This window comes from Vanessa atalanta, chromosome 20, assembly GCF_905147765.1.
Source record: "Vanessa atalanta chromosome 20, ilVanAtal1.2, whole genome shotgun sequence".
NCBI classification, from domain to species: Eukaryota; Metazoa; Arthropoda; class Insecta; order Lepidoptera; family Nymphalidae; genus Vanessa; species Vanessa atalanta.
The window spans coordinates 2,545,905-2,572,272 of record NC_061890.1 but is presented as its reverse complement, the minus strand read 5'-3'; the positions used below and the strand labels follow the sequence as shown (position 1 = coordinate 2,572,272).

General features: G+C 33.7%; 1 protein-coding gene across 2 annotated transcripts in view; it reads right to left on the bottom strand.

Annotated features, from left to right (window-relative positions):
- The window catches only part of LOC125072079 (somatomedin-B and thrombospondin type-1 domain-containing protein), a 57,145-nt gene extending 32,847 nt beyond the window's left edge, over positions 1-24,298 (bottom strand). For both annotated transcript variants that reach the window (XM_047682588.1, XM_047682587.1), the window contains exon 1: positions 24,025-24,298. In XM_047682588.1, coding sequence (XP_047538544.1) covers positions 24,025-24,256 — 232 coding nt within the window. In that variant the 5' untranslated portion in view covers positions 24,257-24,298. The remainder of the gene's footprint in view (positions 1-24,024) is intronic.
- Between the last annotated feature and the right edge of the window lie 2,070 nt (positions 24,299-26,368).

Below are 26,368 nucleotides of genomic sequence, written 5' to 3'. Positions count from 1 at the left end.
GTTACTGCTTGAGGAATAAATGAGATTCGAAATGTTATTATCAGTAAAAATGAAAATTGATGAAACGAGAAAGATAAAAATACGAAATCCTATCACGTCGTACCGACACATGTCATCAGGGGTAGTCATCAAAATAAATGTTCGTTACATTCTCGAGACCCACGCTATAAGGGTTGAAAGTATAACGTATGATCACACTGCAAACTCTTTTAGGGTTCGACGTGAGAACACTTTTATAATCAGATTTTCTTCTTTTCTGATATATTTTTATCACTTGCTCAGGTTTTATGTCTTTATGTAAAGTGCCTAACTAGATAAGGCAGATTTCATAGGTTCAAACTTGGGCAGAAAACAGCCGTGGGATATCGACCTTCGTTTGACCTCTTGCAAATTTCATATGACTTTTAGTTTATTTAGTCAATACATATACAATAATGTAACATATTATATATTATTACAACCTTCTACGGAATGAGTTACATTTTCTCGTATAACTTTATGTTTAAATTAGTAGTTTTTTTCAGTTAGATATTTAAAAGTATTAGTATTCGTATATAGATTTGAGACAGTCTCAGTTTTTCATTTGTGACATTATCATTTGAAAAAAAAAAAAAAACAATATTTCTAAATTTTAAATCCGAATTAAAGATTGGATACTTTTTTTGTATATTAAATAACCACTATGATCTGAATTCGAAAAAGGCTGTGATAGAAATAAATAATTCCTTTTGAAGTAAACGGAGCTTAAACGACAGAATTATGTAGGACGGATTCAGCGTCTTACACTGCTTACCAGATAAAGGTGCATGAGATGAAATGTTCATAACATAGTGTGTATATAGCTTTACAGGCGGAATACAGAAACAGGTCTGAGAAGAATAACTTGAACTTGTCCCATTAAAATATAGTTCATATAAAAAGTAACTGTTTGCAAGTTTCTTTTGGATCTGATATAAGTTTTTGATCGTAATGCTTTAAATAAATGTTGAAAGATTCAAAGAGAACCAGTGGCTACAGAGCGTGAACTAAAACGGAGTTTGGGTGTTCGAATCCATCAAAAATCAAAGGCAAAATTTCAATAAAATTAATTCAAAATAATTCATAAATCTAAAACTGAGAATGTGTAGGTATTTAATAGTAATGATGCAAAATAATCAATAATTAATTATTATTTGTTGAAGATTTACTACACTTGGTTGTTTGAACCACCCACTCATCGGATATTCTACCGCCAAACAACACTCACAATTGTGTTCCGGTTTGAAAGATGAGTGAGCCAGTATAACTACAGGCACAAGGGACATAACATCTTAGTTCCCATGTTGGCGATGTAAGGAATGTTTAATATTTCTTACAGCGCCATTGTCGATCAGGTGGCCCATATGCTCGTCCGCCAACCTATGCTATAAACGAAGATTTTTTTATTTCCGTCCCGACTACGTACGAGTAAAATATACGTACGAGTATAATAATATATTTTTAAGTTTAATAGTAATGGAAACCGATCCCAACCAAATCACGCACGCATTAAAAAACATTATAATCAGCTATCTGCTAAACGGCTGTACGTTTAGAAATTCAGCGATACACACACATACAGAAGAATTTATAAATGAGAGAAGTAATAATAAAAGTTCTAATCTTAAGATATACTAATTGTATAAAAAAAAAACTATATTTTTCAGAAATAAATCATTTTGATTTAATAAAATCTTTTATAACTAAAACGTTGATGATTAGAAACTATTTACATTAAATTGTTATTTAAAAAGGACGTTTAATTTAATATGCGTTTTATGGAAGGAGCGCATCGGCTTTTATCACAGTAACTTCGTTCTTACTGAAGGCCGCTCTTTGTTTAATGTACAGTAGGGCTAGGCATCTTTTAACTATGCACTGCAACTGATATTTTTTAAACTGGCAACACTCTTATCCCTCACGCTATATGTCCAATGTTTCTTCAAGTGCAAGCCATAATTACGGAGATGTTAAGTGTAACCCAATCAATTTGCTGCTGTACAGACTAGCTAAGACAAAGAAGTCCACCTCGTGATGATCCCTAAGGAGCCGAGACCTTCATGACACAGTCATAAAATACGAAATATAATCACGAAATAATTCCGTAAAAATAAATAAATAATTGTCGCAACGGAAAATGATAACCACGAAGTACCATTAAGAGTTTTCTAATATGGTCTATAAAAATCAATAGTAAATCACTCCACCTCAAGTAAATATTCAACCAAAGAATTTCATTTAAAATTCACATATTTTTTTTTCTTTATTTAAAGTGGCAACCCTATTTGAAAATAACTAATGAGACTTCATTACAGTTGAGACGGTAGTTTTTCAATATTGCTTCGGTATTCCAACTTTATTTAATTTCAGGTACACTCCAGCGTCAAATTGTTCCGTTTATTATAGATTGTCGACAATTATATTAATTTTGATCTCTAGTTTGTAAAGCTCTTAATAAAATGCGTCCCTAACAATTTAATTCGTATATTTGTTACTTACATAAATAAATCTTCGATCAACAAATCCCAGTGGTTAGAACGCGTGCATCTTAACCGATGATTTCGGGTTCAAACCCAGGCAGGCACCACTGAATTTTCATGTGCTTAATTTGTGTTTATAATTCATCTCGTGCTCGGCGGTGAAGGAAAACATCGTGAGAAAACCTGCATGTGTCTAATTTCAACGAAATTCTGCCACATGTGTATTCCGCCAACCCGCATTGGAGCAGCGTGGTGGAATATGCTCCAAACCTTCTCCTCAGAGGGAGAGGAGGCCTTTATCCCAGCAGTGGGACATTTACGGGCTGCTAATGCATCAAATCCATATTGGAACATGGTTACTTTACATGCAACCTTGGTGCAAACTGTTGGAGTATGCACCCACTAATCGTATATACTACTCCCAAACAGAAATACTTACCTACTTACCGGCTTGAAAGTTGTTGGAGTCAGTCTAATTGCAGTCGCAGAGATATAACATCTTGGCTCTCAAGTTTGATGACGCATTGATGTGTTCTTAGGAATAGTTAATATTTCTTGCAGCACCAATATTTATGGACGGCGGTGTCCTTCGTTCCCAAGATTGATGGCGCATTGGCGGTGATTCAAGTTGGTACAAAATGTGCAACATTCTATAGTTTGTAATCGTTCAGTTAGGTAAACAAATTTTATAATTTAATTTAAATTCACATCGATAGATTAAAATGTATCGAAACATAATTCGTTAAATTGTCCGCTCTTACGGCTAACGATCTTCCGATAGTTTAAAATCGTTATTTATAATTTTACAATGTTATACTGGTATATGTATTATCTTTATTGAAATACCATCTGCATCACCATTAAAAACAAAAAAGGAACATTTGAGTCGTTTTGCAACTTATATTCTATCAATAGTGTTGTAAATTATTGTAACGGATACGTTTTATAAACCCGTAGACACTGCAAAAATGAAAATTAACCAAAGTGACTTGACAGTAATAATAACTAACTAAGCCAATGATAATATAAACTAATATAATAATATCATCTTATATTAATCCAAACAATCGAAGATAAATCAAAATATTTGAACAAGTCGCGCAGAGAACTACTCAAATATTTTACATCAGAATCACGGAGCTGAAATGTAACTTAAAATTCATAGCGAACGCCGTTCCGAAACTCGTCCGACTTCGGTAAATCAATTCAACTATCGCCTACAAAATTCCGAACATAAGTTTTATTTGAACAACTCCCATCGAAAACTTTGGAGTATCGATACGGCATTGCTTTTTCACATTTAAAACTCTCCTCTTAAACTTCTCCTATTGTATAGGAGTTCGTTTTAAATTGAAACAAATACAAAGATGCTTCTTAGCTATGCATCTGAGTTCGTTTTAATTAAATTTAAACAATGTTTACATGAAAGCGTTTTGCGCTCTGATACGAACTAACGAGGCCAGGGAATTAATTTCGGAATATATTTATTCAGACTTATTCTGACTCGGCTTCAAATGTGGATACGACGATAGTGTTATGAGTTTAAGTTGGTCTTTCAATAACCACAGTTTCAATTTATTTTGATATATGTATAGGCAGACTGACTACCTGATGGTAGGATAAATGCAATAGTATGATATTGACGCTAATGCTTACAAGATGACATAGTGTATGTGATTTGACCATATGTTAGATTTTTAATGTCTGCTGATATGATATGTACACTTAACAATTTAACAACGATGACTAATGTACAAGTAGGTGAGCTAGAATCCCACAAAACCAGAAATACATCAAGTGCAAGACCAACGTCTTAACGTCCTTTCGACGACACGGAAGTTTAAACTATGCTAACTTTCAAATTCCGGGCTCCGGCAAAACCATGACTGACCATCACCCGTGCGTGAGGGGTAAGGGGTTCAGATTTACATCCTTACCTACATCTCTGACAAGATCTTTACTAAATTTCACGGTGATTGATTGAGTAGTTAAAGCAGGAAAGGGACACAAAAGTGAGTTATCGTTGATCATCCCATCGGAACGAAGTGGCTTTCACTTTATATCTTGTTATAAATGACAGACACAAAGAAATAAGTTTTTTTATGGCATTGGTTGGCGAGCATATTGGCCACCTGATGGTTAGTGGTCACCACCGCCCATAGACAAAGGCGCTGTAAGATCAAGAATCACCTATGCGCCACCAATTTTGGGAACAAAGATGTTATGTCCCTTGTGCCTGTGATTACACTGGCTCACTCACCCTTCTAACCCGAACACAAAAATACAGAGTACAGAGTATTTGGCGGTAGAATGTCTGACGAGTGGGTGGTACCAACCCAGACGGGCTTGCAGAAAACCCTACCACCAAGGACAATACCTAAAATCGTTATTAAATATCCTGCGTGAATTAAATAAAAATTAAAAAATAAAATTATATGAAACCGTATACAATAAAAAGAGACGGTGATGAAGACAGGGAGAGATACCTGGGATAGACCTGGGATTTCCTCGCACGTTTTCAGCCAGTTCACACAACTGAAGGCCGCGTAAAATAACTTCGTTCCAAAAAAAACAAAGAACCGAACCACTTTCAAATTTATATTACTAGTTCAGATATTTAAAAGTATGCTTGAAGCATTACTAGTTCGTTTCTAGTATAAAAAGAAACGCCATAAAAGCGAACGCCTAGTATCTAGGGCTTCTCATGAGACCGGCCTATTAGGTAACGGGGTCACATTGCGCACTGAACGTCTCAGAGCTACCTCGATTCCTTCGAACAAAGCTGTTTCCTTTAATTAGAACTCGAAGAACTCGCGCAAAAAACATCTGCAAGTGAGTTTTTTAATTTCTTTGCATCTTTGCATCTTTCAAAAGGTATATGAACTACCAAATACCGTCATTTTTACACGTCCCGACTTCGTACTTATAAACTTCATACAAAGGATTTTTTTTTTTAAATAGTAGCAATGTTCCAAATTCCAAAATTCTTTTAAGCTTATCACTTGTTTTAGGATAGGGGACGATAATAACCCAAGGGGTCAGGATGACTCCTGCGATTTTTTTACAACGCTAGACTGCTGACAACGTAAACCATTGCCCTATTGCCGCTTCAAAGATGTAACTTCAAACATTAAAGTTGAAATTTACAAAAAAAATCTTAGTGCTTAAAATAAATCGACTGTTCCAAATTTTCTATTTCTATACTCAGTAGTTTTGAGAGTAAGTTGCGACAGACGATTTAATAAATATATATACATAGATGCGAATATCTTTATTGCTTTCCAACAGTACGGTACAGTACGGTACAGTACAGTACCTTTTGGATAGGACCTCATTACTCAATAGAACATAGGACTATACAATGAGACCTAACTAGCTTAACATAAATCTATAACTTCTTATGTGAATACGCATGAATGTTCCACTGCTGGGCAAAGGGCTTCTCTCCGCTTAAAAAGCAGGTTTGGGATCATTCAACCACATAGTCCAATGCCCAAAATTATTTAAACAATAAATGCAAGTTTACTCGAGATTTTTTATTCCTTAACGCCATGCTAGTTGATTTGTGAACATAAATTAGGCACATGAAAATTCATTGATGCACGCTTGTGTATCGGTATCACGTTTTCTAAATACTAGGACATTTCGGATTTTTTCAAAACACACATACATAGAATTGAATTTGGGCCCTTTCATAAGTATCCCAATCTGTTATAAAATTGAAGGAGATGTTTTTATTTGCGATCCCTAACTGAAAAAACTACTCAACCAATAAACATAAAACTTAAGGCAGAAGATAGCGCGCGTTTCGAAGAAGTGTTTAGCATACGACACATGGCGAACAACGCCTGCAGGCGGTTTCGCTTGTAACTTGAGATCTACTATCTTTGTAATACAGCCTAAAATTCCGCCAAAGATACTTCAGCGTACGATTTGAACTCTAAGAACAATAGAGTCTAGAAAATAAATCTACATTTAAAGAACGGTGTAAGTTCGTTTTCTGGATTTGAAAATGGAACATCTAGGAATTACAAGGGAAGATAAAAGCGATTATATCTGACAAATAGTTGAACATTCATAAAACGATCGAGTCAATTTATTTTTGTTCGAATTTTTGAAACTGCGAGTAATTTTTCCGTTTCACGTTCGACAATAAATATTATATATATCGGAGCGTGGTTACTTTAGTTGTTGATTTGGATAATTAATGAATCGAGTAGTTGGCAATAATGTTTGATGGCTGATTTACTTATAAGAGCGGGTCACCCCGAATGGAGTTGTAAGTGTCATGGCAACGCGAGTCGTTATGTTTTGACAAGCTTCTCGAATGCGATGGTTGCTTGCAAACCCATTTGCACTTAATCGAGATGAATTATTGTAATCCTTTGATATTATTGTGGTGTACGATTATTGAATCAATAAATACAGTGATTAGACGATATTAAATACGTTTTATTTTGTGAATATCTCCATTGCACGCCCACATAGTCTTACAAATGTCGGATCAATCCCCGAACCCAACTTTTCGGCATCTTGCTTCTCCGACATATATATTTACAATTCCAATAATAGCGGATATAAATTTTTATATTGTGATCGTAATGATATCAATAAACATTGTGTAATGTATTATTGATATCATTTTCGTTTCACATAATTATAATCAAACTGCTTTGACAATATATATAGCTCTTTTTACTCTGATTTCTCTTTTAAGTATAAAAAACTTGTAACAGAAGGACTCGCTTCTCCATAACAAAACGATAAAATATATTAAACAATTGATTGTTTTATGTAGATGGATAGAACCTTCTTAAACTTCTCCTGGAAAGTAGAGGGCATTGCCAATAGTGGTATAAAAATAGGCTCTTCCTTACTTATGTAGCCAAAACGGATAACTAGTAACATACGTCTGATTTAAAGAGCTTACTGTAAATATATTATAATTAATAGATATTTTTTAATAGAGAAGTTTTTTTAATCTGTAATATTGATACTGTTTTATCCGTCCGAAATATTTCAAAATGTATGTTTATAAAATATATTTTCTATGTAAATGTTAATTAAATTGAACGTTGGAATAATATTCCAATAAACGTTAACTCAATTACAGCGGAATATTAAATATTCACATAAATATTTTACGAAATATAATTTTATAACGAAATACTTTACTATTGTGACGGAAACTGGTACGCATGTGTGCACTATGCACATGAGCACACATGCATGCTTTCTTTTTTTTTAATAATTAAAACCTTCGACTTAATTCTTCATTTAAAATAACAACGCGTTGTCAAATAATGTTTGTTGTGTTGATTTATTCGAATAACAAATCAATACATCAAATTTAGTAACGTCAGTAAAAACTGTATGATGAAAACTTAAAAAAACATTAAATATTTACATTAATATATTTACGATTGTTTTTTAATATAGATTTGTTTTCGATTGTAACAACAACGTAATTATTGTAATAAAAACACATTACAGTACTTACAGATCCATTCAACAATGACATAACTATATGCCAACCTAACTTTAAATTTTACTATCAGTGATGGCGCATTGGTGATATAAGGAATGTTTAATATATATTTATTTAAAAGATGGCAAACGAGCAGGAGCTCACCTGATGGAAAGTGACTACCACCTCCCATGGAGGACTTGCAGATGCGTTGCCGGCCATTAAGGAAGGAATACGCTCTTTTCTTGAAGGTTCCCAAGTCGTATCGGTTCGGAAAAACCGCCGGCGAAAGCTGGTTCAACAGAGTGATTGTGCGAGGCAAAAAATGTCTTAAAAATCTATATTACTTGGAACTCCAATGTTAATAAACGGTGTGACCATTAACCATCGGGTAGCCTTATTTACCACATCTCCTTCTTATTATATTTAAAAAAAAACTGTCGAAAGAACGCTTTCGATTCACTTCAGACAATGCCATCACAAAATTAAATCGTCAAATGAAGAGTGAACTTTGCTCAACAATCGGGTACGAGTAGGCACCGAGCCAAAAATAAGCCCTCTTTAACCACGTCCTAAGGGTCATCTAGCGGTTGATCCGACTTAGGTATCGCTCAGGAGGAACAATAAATCGTACACAATTTGAATATAGAATAAAATAACGATGGAACGCTTGTGATTTTAATTCTATTCGGTCTGATTAAGACCGAATAGAATATAGATATGTATGTATATATATATATGCGAAATTTATAAAACACTAACTGCCAATCCCCGTTTTACCCCCTCAGGACTTTCGGGTGTCTACACCCTATAAGGAACATACCTGCCAAATTTCAGATATGTAGGTGTTATAGTTTCTGGGATTTCGTGAGTGGTATATTCACTTTTATATACATAACTATATAGAAGATTTAGTAGTTAAACAAGACAAATTAAAAGGAACATGAATAATATCCGGATTTTTCTTTTAAACAAATGACGAACTCAGTCCGGGAAGCAGATAGCCGAACATCTAATTTCACCCCAAAACGAATTCCACGCGTGCTCAGTCGTTATATTAATAAAAATGAGCTTAATGAAATAGTCTTATGCTCCCAACAAAAACGAACGAAAATTCCATACAACGAATTTATGTGAACGAAATATTTATTACACAAATAAATAACTGTCTCAAGCAACCCTCCGTATATCAAGTATCCTTTGTAGGCACAATCCGGTTAATTCCGGTTTGGGTGCACTTTATACTTTCAGTATTGTATGAATTTCTTGAAGTATTAAGCCTATCTTTTAAACTTTATTGCTCGCATTTATATTTTTATATTATTTGTCGAACAATATTAATCTTTATTATATTCGTAATAAAACATACGTGTAATTTAATTTTCGAAAAAGAATAAGTACTGAGTCATCTACCGAGTAGCCTTAGGAGAAACTAGTTTCAAACCAGTGATCACTTCAATAATTTTGTTTGATTTAAGATGATTTAAATCTTTTTCTATATTAACAGCAACAGCCTGTAAATTTCTTACTGCTTGGCTAAGGCCTCATCGCCCTTTGAGAAGAACATTTACAGCTTACCCCACCACGCTGCTCCAATGCGGGTTGATGGATACATATGTGGCAGAATTTCGTTGAAATTAAACACATGCAGGTTTCCTTCCGAAGATAAACTACAAAAACAAATTAAGCACATGAAAATTTAATGGTGAGTACCTGAGCTTGTACCCACTATCAACGGTTAAGTTGCACACGTTCAAACCACTACAACAATATTAGTAAATAATAATAAAAACGAAAGTAACTCCGTCTATGAGCTCTTTAGACGAAATTTGGTATGGTGATGAGTACCGGGGACATAAACTAAATCACCCCTCGACGGGGTTAAATGGGAGTGACGGTTTGTGTGCTAAAGGTTAAGTTTTATAAATTTAAATGAAACCACAGGTTCAGTATAATAAAAATCGAAAAGGAAGATTTTTATTGGATTTTTTATTTTCTTACACTGTAAGTTGGGTTATGACTACTTAGAGTCATGATATGATGAGGTGGGTCAACTTATAGTTCTAGTTATACTTGGTGCTAGGCACAACACTCAACAACTCGTCTGGGTTGGTACCACCCACTCATCAGATATTCGCCAAATAGGAGAACTCAGTATTGTTGTGTTCAGGTTTGAAGAGTGAGTGAGCCAGTGTAACTACAGGCGCAAGGGACATAATATCTTAGTTCCCAAGGTTGGTGGCGCATTGGCGATATAAGGAATGGTTAATATTTCACACAGCGCCATTGTCTATAGATAGTGGTGACCACTTACCATCAGGTGGCCAATTTACTCGTCCGCCTACCTAAAAGTTAAGTTGTTAGACTCTGATCTTCCAAGAAACTTTATCATTATGAAGAAATAATCATATCTACTGAAATATATTTAAACAAAAGCTGACAAATTAACAATTTACGGATACCTCACTTAACAAGACCTGGCGCAACAAAAGAGTTATTCACGGACATAAATGGCTTTTCAGATGATATTCTTGTCTTGTCTCTTTATTACAACACGTCAGAAACACAGCTGGTACACAAATAATTATAATCAAGTAATCTCGTTGAGTAGTACTCGCTTTAGTTATATTCGAGCGAGGAGTAAGCCAGTTTAAATACAGACACAAGTGTCATAACATCTTAGCTGCCAGTTGCTGTCGCATTATCCATATAAGGAATGCTTAATATTTCTTCCAACACTAATTTCTCTAGGTGGTACCACTTACTATTAGGTGGCCTATTTCTGGGGACGGGTAACACACCCTTACATTTAATTCAACCCCGTAACATGACGATTCAAAATTGCATTTATTAGCCCTATTACTTTAATGAAGAATATTTTGATTTTCGTTTTGATTGGATCAGTTTGGTAGTATAAGGTCCAAATTATCCTCAATAGGATAGATCTTCCCAAGCAGCGGTATATATACAGGCGTTACTTTATGTTAAATATTAAGAACTGTTAAAACTGATACTATTTTAAATGAAATAAAGAACATTATTATTGTACTTTTACATTGTAGTTCATATTCCTCTGAATGTAGCTGAAAATTGTATGCGACTGGGGATTGCTCAGTGAGTCGTACTATTCAAAAAAATTGTACGCTTTTCTAAAGGGCGCGTAGTGTATTCTAATGATGCTTGTTAAAATTTTTCCTCACTCAAAAATACAACTCATTCCGCATGCATTTGTAAGTAACAAGCTATTTAAATATCTGTCAACGAATTTCAACCGCTAATTTGTTTGAGATTTTTTTTTTTTTATTATTAATTAGTATTATTAATTTTTTTAGTTTTCCTCATACTTTATTTGATCCGTGCTTTGTTTTATGTCATTTGTAATCTGATCGATGTTATTGTAATGTGCCAAGAGGAGAATAATTTGAATTATATATTAACTATTTCGATCAGATTTATTATATATCTTTGCTATATATGCTATAAACTTAACCGATAATTGCGGGTTCAAGCCCAGGCAAGCACCATTGAATATTCATGTGCTTAATTTGTATTTATAATTCATCTCGTGCTTGGCGAAGGAAAACAACGTGAGGAAACCTTCTCCTTAAAAAGAGAGGAGGCCTTAGCCCAACAGTGGAACATTTACAGGCTGTTCATGTATGCAAATATCTTCACACGATGACGAAGGACGAACGACGTCCGCGATAAATTAATTATTTTTTAATCAATAAACTTCAAACATCTAATCTAATATGCATTTTTTGGTACATATACTTAATATATTATGAACTACTAAGAGTTCTTAAGCCCGGTGGGGCGCGTGATAAGTGAATAGTGAAATCTATATTATTAACAAGATAAGTCGAAAGTCACAAAAGTCGTTTAAGCTACATGACATACGACATGAAAAATTTATGTTTTGTAAAAAATATTGGATATTTTCAACGTAGCGCTGTATGAATGCACTTGTTAGAGCTAAAAGCTTCTATTAGAGTCTGTAATCTATTTTGAAAATTCATACGATTTTCTGAAATAAAATTGGACTTTAGCTAGAAGCCATAATAAACGGAGGATTGAGTAAGAGAGGAGGCTGAGAAGGGTACAAGACGAGCTTGATTGGGGGAGAGCAATAGTAAATAAAAACATGATTTCAAAATAAGATTTATTCGATTTTGCGTGCAAGAAAATCTTTTTTATTTGAAAAATTGATTGGCGCGCAGCATGACGTCTTATTTCCATCATACTCAATCTCCATCCTTGCTCTCTACTCCCTTGTGGGTGCATGGTCAATACATACATATATCATATATTTCTTTGCTATATATTAATAAAAGGAAACATATAGTAAACAGCTATCCACACCGTTGCTATATATATATATATATATATATATTATTTACTCTTTACCACAGTATACATAGCATATTTAAGGTTGGGTCTCTCTAGTGAGCTTGATACATATTCGTGTCAGTGGAACCCACTCCTCCATAAAATCATGTGTTATATAAGCAACTAAAGATAAACTAACTTTTAATTAATATAAATGAAGTTAAAGAGAAAAAATAAAATAATAAATAAAGATATTTTCCTCGAGTGTGTGCGCAGACACAGATTGGCGGTATATTTCGTCACGATTATAATCCACTGGCAATCGGACACGGCGGAAGAATGTTCAGGCGAAGGACCAACAGCTTTAAGTTCTATCAACACTTCACCGTCAAGATCAAAAATGATACAGCATGTAGAAAAAAGTACTATGATATATTTTTTTTTTTTGATCAGATTTTAATGTCAGAAGCTGAATCAGAGTGGACCAACTTTAAGATAGATAGCAGATTTGACCTGCCCATACAACGGTTAAATAAAAATAGTCTCGCTTTAAAGCTTCGCCTTCTGTCGTATGAAAATTTATATCAAAGGAATGTTCTAATAAATTATGAATGAGATCTCTGGTATTATGGCGCTGTCATTAAAAAAAGTCATTAAAAATTGTTAATGACTCATTTCCTGATGATAATTAAAACGCTAAGTCAAAGTATACAGTACGTGTTTACTCCTCATTGTGATACAATCTATTTTTCTACACGAGAAAAGAAATTCTAATCGAGAGAAAATGAGATATTTAATTTTCCTTTGCAACGTTTAACTTCAAGTTTGAAAATTGACATCTTTTTTATACCATATAACTATTGTGTTGTGAAGTTTTAGTGGACGAATTTCGGTCAGAGCATTGGCAAAGCAAAACTAAACAGGAGACATTATTATGTCTTCTTAAACGATTTTGGTAAGAGTATTTACTCCCAAGAGGTACTGGCTGCACAGGATATTGTGCAAAAGGTTATGCGCAAACACAAGTTTAAGCTCTTTACACTTATGGTCAAATGGACACGAGACGATCTCAGGCACACGTCCGTAACTATTGTCAATTCATGCTACTTCTAAGATTTCATCAATAAAAAGTCAAAATTAGTTTTAATTTAAATATAGGACTGCAACTCTCTAGGGCGAGGCAGTCGAGTCGAGATTTTAGTGCATACGTGTATTTCTAAAACACTGTTTACCCTCTCTTGTGCTCTACATTCCCTCACTCTCGCGGGACGTAAGGATTCAGTGCTAACACAAACAGACCCAGAGTTTACATACCGAGGCACGAATGTAAGATTCTGCAACAAAACTCCACACTGTTTACTAAAATTTCTTTGACATAAATACCCCAAAACATTTTACTGGTACGAACGATCTAAGATTTGAATCTCATTTCTAACCTTCGTCTCATGATCGATAGTGTACCAATATTCGATAGATTTAAAAAAATATTCGTATTCGGCTAAAAAGCAGCAATTGTGACAAATACATTTTTTTTAGCTTTACGGTATAAAAAACATCTCACCGAAAAAAAACGTATTGTAATCGAAATATATGACGTCAAAGATTATTCAGTTGCCTTATATATTCTAGTTTATCAGGCTGTAGGTGATATTACCAGGGAAGGGAGTGAGGATAATAAACATGAAAGTTTAATGTCAGCATTTTGAGTTTTAAGGTTGTAAATATGTAATGCATCTTGTGATGGAAACGCCACGAAGAAACATGCGTGTCAGAAGTATCGGAGATGAATCAGCTGTATTCATGGCGCAAACACCTTCGTTTCTTAATATGTAACCGCCTCTAAGTGCACTGTTAGACAAAGAGTAACCGTAAATTAAGACATATATATATATATATATATATATATACGCATTCATGAACTAGCACTGATATTATTTGTCATTAATACAGACAATGTTAAATATGGTATACATATTATTAACCGACTTCAAAAAGGAGAACGTCTTCAACGTCGCAGATATTGTCTGTTGTATTATTTTTGCTACGTACATTGTAGTGTTACTTGGCTGACAGTGACTCCAAAACTAACTGTAACTACATTATATTAGCTTAAATCGACTTTTAAGTAGTCTAACATTTTTCATTTCATTTTACTTAAGAGAACTCTAAAAAGTATTTTGATCGTTGTTTGTTATTCATAGATATATGTGGAGTTAGATTTAAAGTCTACCCACTTTATCTACCTACCTTCTTGCGTGGTAAAGTCATAGATCGTACCTACATATTTATTGAGTAGAAAAAGTACATAAATTTATTATTACGTTGTAGAAGAAAACGCAATTATTTTTTTACTTTTTAGGGCATATTAATTTGTTTTGGAATAGTGTTTTTTTTTTTTGTTAAATTTTTTGTTTATTAACGGAAGCGAAACATAAGTGCGCACGCTGTGCAGAGTGTGGGCGAAGAATGGCCATGCTCAGTTCGGTTTCTTAGTTAAAATTAACCGACAGTACCTGCATTGGAACTGCTTAGTGTTAAGTGACTTATTGTGATTTTTGATTATTATATTGTGACTTTTGTGACTATTCATTGAATATTCATTGGATTTGTAATTACTAATTCAAGCTGTATGGCATTATTAGCACTAAAGTTTTGGGACTGTGAGATACAAGTGTGTAAATTTACATTTAATCATTAAAGTTTTTAATTAATCCTATAATTTTCATAATGCTGATAAAATCTACTTGAATAAATAATATTAAGTTCTTGACTAGTATTTGTAAGGTTGTTTGATAAATTGGCTACCCTCGCCCCCAGAGATGTTCTTGAATCTAGGTTACAAAAAGGAATGAATGAAGTGCAAAGGGGCCATTGGGCTGCAACTGTTGATGTAGAGTTTTTTTACCCGGTTTCAATTAATTCTCTATTTAGTTATTATAAGACGATATTAATAACGACGTTTAATTAACATTATATTCAAGACAAGAAGTTTATTAAAAATAGTCTTTTTGCAATTATAAATGCAAATTTAATTAATTAACAAATTTAAAAAGTTAATTAATTTTATATAATTTAAGTCTTATTTTACCCGACAGTGTCGAAACGAACGTAGCAAATAATACATTCTAACATTAGTTAGTGAACAATAGCTTAACTTAAGGCCTAAGTGGCTAGCGATCACGGCTATGAATATACCTCTGGACTCTCACTATGAATGTGTATTAACTATATTTAAATATATAGTTTTTATTAATGATTAATATTGAAGAGTATTTTGTATATAAAAATACGATATGAGAATATTTTTTTGTTTCATACTTTTCACCGCTACGTTTTTTTCGCCTGTTCTACTCACGTCAGGGTATTTTCTAATAATAAAAACGTACCTATATAAGTGTAATACTGCTCTTTTCAATAAAGGAATTTGATTTGATTTCTTCTTAATAAAAATTAAGATATGAAAACGTGACAACACGAACACGAAGTTTGAGGCTTTATTTTATACATTTAGCTTTTTTTTTTTTTAAAAAAAATATAGGAGTAGGTATAATAATATATATTTTTTATAAATACATTCTACTCGAGACAATCTGTTATTTTTTGTGATGTTTACGGAAATAACTCACAACTCATTTTCATATGTAAAAAAAAGTATTCATAAAACACTTTTGAAAAAATGCATTTTTAACGAATAAAATGTCGAATATCAGTAATGTTTATTTAGGATTTTTTTTAATAGATTCTATTACTGAGAGACTTTTGTTTAAGTTACCGATAAATATTTGGCTCACAGTTTTTTAGAAAAACCCGTGACAGCGGCCAATCCAGCATAAACGCTCGTAAGCAGTTAAAATGTGTAATTAAATATTTAGGATACAATTAAGATTTAATTATTAGGTTTGTACATGACCGGTTATATGTACTTTATTAGTTTATGTATAATATATATGGTACATAAAGTTATATAGTATGTGTCTATAATGAGAAAGTCAATGGAGTTCCTCCAAATAGGAAGGTTACCGCTGAATAGAAATTTCAATGCAAAGTTTGAATATAGAAATACAAAAAAAACAAACTTTTGTATGGGATACCGCCCCAATTTGTTAAGGATATTTTTTACATTCCATCCAGGGGTCTTTAGATCAAGTTTATTTCGAAAAGTTCTTTCAAAAACATATCGGTTTTTAACCATTGTGCTCACAAAGATGTCCCTTTGGAAGTATAACTTTAATACGGATTACGGAACCTTAATCTAAATTGCTTTATAAACTTCGTATAAGTTCGACATATGTATCAAGATTATAATAATATAATGTTTTCAATTCAAACATTATACCGGTTTTAGTAGCATATTATTTTGCCCATCATTTCTTAATGAACAAATGGACAAGAGCTCACAATGTCGTCCTGACCGATTTCAGCCACGACACCCAACCTTTTTTTATGTTATAGGGGGCAAACGAGCAGGAGGCTCGTCTGATGGAAAGTGATTACAACTGCCCATGGACATCTGCAACACAGGGGGGCTTGCAGGTTGCCGGCCTTTACGGAATAAGTACGCTCTTTTCTTGATGGTTCCTAAAGGGAGACCAGTCTATTACATAACTATAAAGCACAAGTGGGGGTGCAAAAGTACACTCGCTATTCTCTTACCCTCATAATATGATGGCAATTACACGACCAGAAGAGTTCAGGCACAGGACCGACTGCCTTTTTGCTGCATTTCCTTTCTTTTTTAAAAAAAGAATACTAGCAATGCCCCAAATTAATTGAGGAATTACCAATATTCCTATTTACCCCCTCCTTTTAAGCTCGTCTCTTAACTTGTGTTAGGAGTGAGGACGACAATAGCCCAAGGGGTCAGAATCGATCCTGCGACGTTTTACATTGCTAGGCGGTCCGTAAACCATTGCACTATTGACGCTTAACTATCCAAATTGGCAACTAACTACCACTGTTACTGAGTCCAGAAATTCAGTGACATTTTATCGGACTAGACAATCGAGGCAGTCAAACGACTATATGATATCATATCATTGTTGTCAACAATGTTGTTAAAAAAAACTTAAAAACCCGGTAAATGAACTACCAGTAAATGTCCATTGTTTGGAAAATCCTGTCGAGACGGTCTCGGAGTTCTTATCACTCTGGTTTTATGGGTAGATAAAATTTGGTACAAAAGATGAATAAACAAATTCAAGTACATTAAAGCCAAGTTATTTCCCTGGTGTTAACCGGCAATTGTCGGATCTAACCCGTGGTAATAGGTTGAAAGAAATACAAATACGTCACAATTAAAGTATAACATAAAACATAGGAATATGTTTCTTATGTCTATACGGTATAGTACAAAGTCGCTTCCCGCCGTCTGTGTGCTTATATCTTTAAAACCTCGCAACGGAATTTAATGCGGTTCTCATCAATAAATAGAGTGACTAAGAGGAACTTCTATATGTAAGTATGCAAACAGTAGAGAAAAGTCAAAAATTTCAACTCGATAACCGGATTTTGATTATGTTCGTATTCTTATATAAAAGTTTTATATATAGAAACTTATTGTATCCACGTGAAGCATGGGTATGTAGTAGAGAATAAAATTGTAAATTGATTTTGCAATCTTGATCGTTCCGATCAATCTCCTTCGGGACTTATTTATCTTAAGTGACATTTTCTCGATACTTTGTACCGCTGCTAATAAGTCATTAAAGAAATTAAATGAAATTTTTAATGAAAAGCGATTGAAGTTGCCTGAAAATGTCAGTAATATAAAATGCTTTTATGTGAATTAATAGATTTATAAAGTGGCTTAGTACAAACGAATTTTGTACTAATATCCTTTTATATCAATACGGAATACTAATTCTTTCAAAATTGGAATACATACGCTTCCGCACATTTGTAAGGAAAATTATATAAATCCAAGATAAGAGTGAGTCGAGATGGCCCAGTGGTTAGAACGCGTGCATCTTAACCGATGATTTCGAGTTCAAACCCAGGCAAGCACCACTGAATTTTCATGTGCTTAATTTGTCTTTATAAATCATCTCGTGCTCGGTAGTGAAGGAAAACATCATGAGGAAACCTGCATGTAGCTAATTTCAACGAAATTCTGCCACATGTGTATTCCACCAACCCACATTGGAGCAGCTTGATGGAATATGCTCCTAACATTCTCCTCAAAGAGACAGGAGGCCTTAGACCAGCAGTAGGAAATTTACAGGCTGCTAATGTAAAAAATTTAATGTAAAGATAAAAGTTACGCCAATGCCATTTTGCGGCATTAGGCATATCGACTCCAATATTTATAGCCAATGGTGACCACATTAGGCAATTTGCCAATATATATATACGTGTATTATGAAAAAAAATAGTATGTAATTTTATCAAAAAAACGCGTCTTTTATAATCCAACCTGCATATGTGAGCGATAAATCTTTTATATAAGTAATAGGAGGTCGGGGTAAAATGGACTAACAAATTGTGTTTTAAATTGAACTGGCGCGTAATGGGGTTCGCAAACCAGACGCCATAAGGGTGAAAAGGTCCAAACGAAATAGAAAAACGGATGCTTCGAATTCTGTAAATAATAGTGCGATAAATTTTCTTCACTTTATTTACTTCAAAAGAAATTTCTGACTTTAAAAAAAGAAACAATAAAAAATATCGGCATTATATTAAAAATCGCTTGAAAGGGTAAAATGTTTTTGCGTACATTCATATTCAGTTGTATTTATAAAATGTAGAATTTAAAATTATCAAAGTAATTTTTTTTTTTATTGTAAAGGAAACGTAGGTATTTTAATAAAGCGTTAGGACGGTTTAAAATGTTGCCTCCTGCGGATACTCCTACGGATGAGTTAGAATTTTGAATCGTAAGAAATATTTTCACATAAATGTAATACATCGTCATTTCACTAGATTGAAGTATTACGGAGTATTCTGTAAGAATAAACGAACAAAAAAAGAACACAAGCATGTCAAAATGTGATATGCGTCTTTGGCTGCATAATTATTAAATTTTTAAGCCATACGTACCAAAATAGCGTATCACTGTAAGTCGGTTATATACATTTCACGAGATTTGAAGTGATTCTTACAGAATTGCAATGCTGACCAGTCTGTTTTCTTGGCTCGTTCGATAAGAAAATAGATGCCGTCCTGGATTTATATACTAGAGCCAATCAGAGGTAGTGGAGTAGTCCTGGGAAATATTTTTTTAGCGCCGGAAAAGTTATTAATTAAAAAATTGTGTATCGAAACTTTGTCTAAAGTAAAGCCTATAAATTTCTCACTGCTAGGCTAAGGTCTTCTCTCCCTTTTGAGGAGCTTCGGAACCTACTCCACTACGTTGTTCTATTGTGGGTTGGTGGATAAGCATGTGTCAGAATTTCATTAAAATTAAACACATGCCGGTTTGTTCACGAGGTTTCTATTAACCGCCTAGAACGATATTAATTGTAAACATAAACTAAGCTCATGAAAATTCAGTAGTGCTTGTCTAGATTTGAACCCGCAATTATCTAGTTAAAATGCACGTGTTCTAACCACTGCGCCATCTCGGCTCTTTCCTTCTCATGATGTGACAATTCACAATCCAAAAAAATTATCATTACGTTAATTAAATTAAGACGTCTCAATATTTCTTTGTATTTATTATTAAAATATAAATGATTACTGTAAAAACATCACCAATTGAAAGGTTACGCCAAATTGGCCTCTAAAGGGTTTGGTGTGAAAGACGAAGCAGTTCTTCATCGGCTTGTCGCCTAAAACTTTATAAGGCGCAAATTCCTTCCTACACTGAGTACTGCTCTGATATCTCGACGGGAGCTCCCCGACACTGGTATTGACGTAGAGTGCACTCCTAGAATCTCCAAATATAATTGGGTATGGCCCACCTCAGATTAAAAACATTGAAAGCGAAGACATGCTCTTTTAGATTTGCCTCGTACAAAAAATAAATATTCCGAAGATAATTTCTTCCATCGTTCGTGGAATATGTTTTTTTTTTAAGCTATAGATATGTGTATCAACATGTTCCCTTTTAAGTTATTAAATTTAACTACAGGCACAAGCGACATAACATCTTAGTTCCCGAGGTAGGTGGCGTATTGCCGATGTAAGGAATGGTTAATATGTCTCACAGCGACATTGTCATTGTTACAACCATACGTGTTAAATTGTCTTGTCTAATTATTGTTGTTACGTTTTTAATCACTGATATTAATTTCTTTTTGTCTTGGTAATTGATTGTTTAAATTTTTGTCTCCCATAACACTTCTTGCGTCTAATTGGTGTTGGATTGATGGAAACTTGATTGGTTTACAAGTTGTTTTTTTCTAATATCTTTAAGTTCTATTTGTTTACCCAAAATAACATAAAATAAATAAAACGAAGGCAGATAGAACGCATGGAACTTTATAGTGAAGGTGATTAACAAAATCAGATAGCCGGTGGTGTAAGAAGGGTCTTTTTGTTCATACGTTAAAAGTGTTATCACTTTAATTTTTTTTATTTGTTTAATTTGTAGGTGGACTGGCGAATGATGATGATGGCTGATGATGGTAAGAGTTCATAGACATTGGCACTTAAAAAAATAATACCCATTCCTTACAGCACACCAATGCGCTACCTGTAGTTACACTGGCTCACCCTTAAAGCCGGAACACACAATACGAAGCATTGCTGTTTAGCGGTATAATATCTGATGAGTGGGTGGTACCTTAATAGACAGGGTTGTCTAAAACTTAACATCTAGGTATTAAAAATTATTATATATAATCAAAATATACTTTATTCAAGTAGGCTTTTACAAGTACTTTTGAATCGTCATTTAACAAACTATATTAAGTGAAGCTAACACCTGTTCGGAATGTTGATTCTACTGAGAAGAACCGGCAAGAAACTCATTAGTAAACTTAACCTTGGTAATCTGGTAAAATCGCAAAAACTAATGATAATATAATATACAAAATGGTGGGAATATTAAATTATTTGATTAAAAGTACAAAGTGTAACAGAGTTAAGAAATATCATTTTAATATGACAACTGACAGACAGCTTAAAGACTTTATTAAAAATCCGGACGGGGGAAGCCTTATGAAAGGCGTCTGAAAAATCTCAGCCATTAGGGAGAGGAATACTACGAACGGTTATGTATAGCAGAAATTGTTTTACACCAGACCAGCTTATTCACGCGACTCCTTGCGTCTCAAGTTTTACGCGCTATCAAAATTGAGAACGCATCGAAAACTAAGTACACGCACACTAGTAATTTCGTATGACGTTTGGCGAGTGTCAAGTACCTGACACACACACCAAGACAATATAGTTGGGACGTTTGTTTAATTCTTTTGTAGTGCAACATTCTATCTAGAAAATATATTAATAAACATTTCTTGGTTTTCTATTTAATCATCAATTTCGATGTTTCGCGCCTACCGGACGTCCAATGACAACAGAGGATGGTACAATTTATTTGAAATAATTCTATTAAAAACTCTCAAGCCGTATTACAAATAATCTCATTCTTAAATAAAATACGTTATTAAAATTACACGTCGTAGGAGTACGTGCTGTCTAACCAACGCGGTTCCATTATAACTTCCGTAACAGTCATACATATTTAAAATCTGATGATGTCCTGACCGAAATTGTCCACAGCGTCCATTATCAAGGAATACCAGCAAACGCAGAATATTATTATTGAATTGCACAAATACGCATTGCGAATTCAAACACGCGATGGTGACAAGGTACTCCATCATCCTATACCATAAAAAAACATTTCATGTTCTTTTACTCAATAAAATAATCCCCCATGTATCGGCAGATCATGGAAATAAGCCGTCGGATAAAGGAGCCCTGTATATGAGGATTACGATTTTATAACCTCACACAATGCATACGAGAGTATAAAAAGTAAAAATTAATTTCATTTTTATGTCCCAACTCAGTTATGCTCGTAAAGAGAGTAATTTTTAAATCATTATAGAAGCCAATGCGTTTACCTAATTTTATTTCAAGTCGGCAAGTAGACTGTCAAACACAAATGCACGTGATAATACCAGGCACAGGAAACCATATTAACCATCCATTAGATCTTAAATCTGCCACTAACCGCAGGGACTGATTACATATTATGTCTCTTGTTTGTGTAATAAGACTAACTTGACATTTAAACCAAAATACAACAATACTTTGTATTGCCGTTTGGCGGCACAATATGTTATGAGTGGGTGGTACCTACAGACGGGCTACCACGTGTATCCACATGCTTATTCAACCATCATCCAATGTGGTTTACATTAGACCAGCGTAAATAATTATTTCGTTATTTTCAAAATCGAATAAAAAATCCAAACACGCCAATAAACATAAGTCACGTTCAAGACATACACACCAGGCGTATTTATCGCTAAAAAATTTATCTCTTCCAGGCAAACATAAGTTAGAGAAATGGTATTTCAATTGTTGAAGTGACAACTTCTTATGGGAGGGTGAACCGCGTTACGTAACGCGTTACGTTTCGTCATTCCATTCTGTCTGGCTTCTCTTTCTCTTACGAAAAAGAAAAGTTCAAAGGGTACTTAACACCTGCGACATGAGACATGGCATGTGGACAAAGCCGCGATTATAAACTAGTATTTCATAAAAAATATTCATTATTCATACTTAAGTTACGGATGTTCAACAATATTAAAACAGGGGTTACGGAGCGCCCCGACGGAACGCAGCTGTCGTAATGTAGTCATTACGACGCTCGAAATGATTTATTAAAATCGCGGTTTTGATGGAATAAAGGTGTTTTTAAGCTGGAGATGACCCGATTAACAATGATAACATATTAAAATACAACCCCGTTAAATTATTATATAGTAGATGAAAACTTAAACAAGTATAAATATACTAACTACCGTGTCCCTGCACGAAAATATTGTTTGGAACACACTTACTGAACGCACCGGAATATATCTCGATTACACGAACTTTGCGGATATATTTTGTCGACTAAAAATCATTATTTTTAATCAATATATAATTGTAGATAGGTCTCGATCGGGTCTTCCAAATTATTTATATAGATACGTCAATATCACAAAAGGCCATTGCACTATTGGGTCTTCAAAACTCAAAATGTCAAAATCACTCGAACCGTATTCTATTAACTGATTTATAATTTTACAAATACAATTGTTGTTTTACAAAAAGTTTAACAGTATTATAACTATGTAAAGAGTATCAGTTTTGTACTTACTAGCTGTGCCCTTGACTTCGTGCGCGTTGTTTGAATTTAAGTTATTTGGATATTTTATTCTATATATAATTCTAAAATAAAAGTAGCCTAAGTCACTCCTTATTACATCCGCTATCTGTCAGTGAAAATCCTATCGAAATCGGTTCAGCCGTTCCAGAGATTAGCCGTAACAATTAGACAGACAAAAATTGTAAAAAAAAAATATTTTGGTATATGTACCGTGTATACATAAATATGAATTTTGTAAAAATGGATTATTTTAATATTACAAACAGACACTCCAATTTTATTATGTATAGATATTGAAATAATAGATTTTTAAGTCAAACATTACAAAAACGTCTCGTCCTTTATTCATATATTTACTCCGTCGTAAGCGCTTTAAGCATTTCTTGTTAAGAATATTTAGATCCTATGTTTTAATTACATGCAACATACTATGTAAAACAGTTATTTCAAAAACATATACATACCTCCACAAGTCTCTCTAAAGTCGGGACAGCAATCACCCAATTTCAAGCAAGCGTGGTCACAATAACACGGTTTATCCGTCAAGTCCTCTATTATCGCGTTCTGATGGGCCTTTTGTACCACGCACGAGCTATCCCGCCCGGGACAGCACAGGTTCGCGTCCCGGCAGTAATTTGCATTACATTGTCCCGCCAAATAAACGCCACACAAAATACCGACCCAGTAGCGAAACATTTTTATATGTATATTACAATTAATTAAAAATTTAGAACTAATTCCTTTTTCGAATATTGTTATATTTTTTATTTTTTAAATTTGTTTTTAATTACGAAATGTTTTTTATTTTTTATTTTATATATTATTTTTTAAGTTGGTTCTTGATGTATCCATCAATGAATCTGAAACAAACAAAATATCAAATAAATATATTGAACATACATAAATAACATTTGCCGTCGAGTTGATTTCATTGGTCGAGAGCTTTAGCAATGTGTGATATTCATTACTGATTGGCTAAAAAAAAACGTTTTGAACGTCGAAGCCGTTATTGGATCTTTGGATGTAAAATTAAAGTTTATTTACGTTGTTAAGTGAATTATTGTATTTAAAATAAAGATATATTAATCGAGTATTATTAATATTGCACAATATAGCCGAGCAATTAGCAAATCGCATGGAATACATACGTAGCTTATATTAGATTATAGGACTACCCAGAGGTCCTGGATTCAAGTCCCAGGCCAAGTCAAAAACGTAATTGAGTTTGAAGAAATGTTAAGTATTTTTTAGATACTAGTTACTAAATATTAAAAAAAAAAATAAACATATGAGAAAATTGAGAATGTGGCTGTTATTCAAATTTTTCGTTTAAAACATATAATGCTAAGAATTTCGTGAGCTCATTGGATAACAACCCTCGCGGTTACACCGTTGTGTCAAGGCCACCTGATACCCGGTAAAGCTTCGGCTGCACCAGTAAAATATAACAAATTCGAATTAATATACACGTGCTTGTACTCTATCCCACACGTGTGACCGCAGCTTTACCGGCGGTTCACGACGTGCGGTTTGATTGATCTTTTTTGATTTAGTAATCGATTTTATTTTAAGGGATGATTGGAATTGAAACGAGCTTTCTATATATATAGAGTCTATGTGCTCGATTTTGTCCGCTTCGATGTGCTCTGCCGCTGCATCAATTACAATGTAAAAAATATATATATGTCGGAGGAGCAGGATGTCGAACAGTTGGGTTCGGGGATTGATCCGACATATGTAAGACTATGTGGCCGTGCAATGGAGATATTCACAAAATAAAACGTATTTAATATCGTCTAATCACTGTATTATTTGATTCAATAATCGTACACCACAATAATATCAAAGGATTACAATAATTCATCTCGATTAAGAGCAAATGGGTTTGCAAGCAACCATCGCATTCGAATCGCCTGTCAAAACATAACGACTCGCGTTGCCATGACACTTACAACTCCATTCGGGGTGACCCGCTCTTAAAAATAAATCAGCCATCAAACATTATTGCCAACTACTCGATTCATTAATTATCTAAATTAACAATCAAAGTAATCTCGCTCCGATATATTATAATCTATCATTCACCAAAATATTGAAAAAATATACACAAGTACTCATTAGTTAACAAAGTTATATGTAATTATATTCTAGAAAATGACAAAAACATTAAGGACTATTCTATTCTATCTCTTATGTCAACTAAAGATGGCCGCCTCGGAGCCCGCGTTTCATATATTTTCTCATGCCACGTCGTCTGTCCGGTGACGTCACTTCCCCGGCCACGTCACTCAGTCTTCGTTCAACAATAATATATTAAATCAAATAAAAAATATACATCTGTTTATTAATTTTAGTGGTTCTTTGTAACTGAGATACAAATATTGATAATTTCGCTCAAATGTCATGCTTACATAAACTCAAACGAGACAAACGAAGGAAAATCGCTATATAATATATTAAACGTGTACTAGAAAAACCCAGTCTCTACATATACATGTCCTGTCTGTACATATACATCTATACATATATATGTCGCGGCGATCAAATTGACGGTATAAAAGTTGATGTACTGCAGTGCCATCTAGCGGTGACTTACAACAATGTTGATGGTATATTTATACCATTGTAGTATCCTTGTAAAGTATATATGTATACCTATATGGGAAGTTTCGTAGTATCAGACCAATGGCGCTCGAGCCTTATCTCAAACGTAATATTCTGTAATATCTGTTTTTATATATAAGTTTATATAAATATCAAAATAATACTTAAATAAAAAATATATATTATAATATCGATAACGTTTAT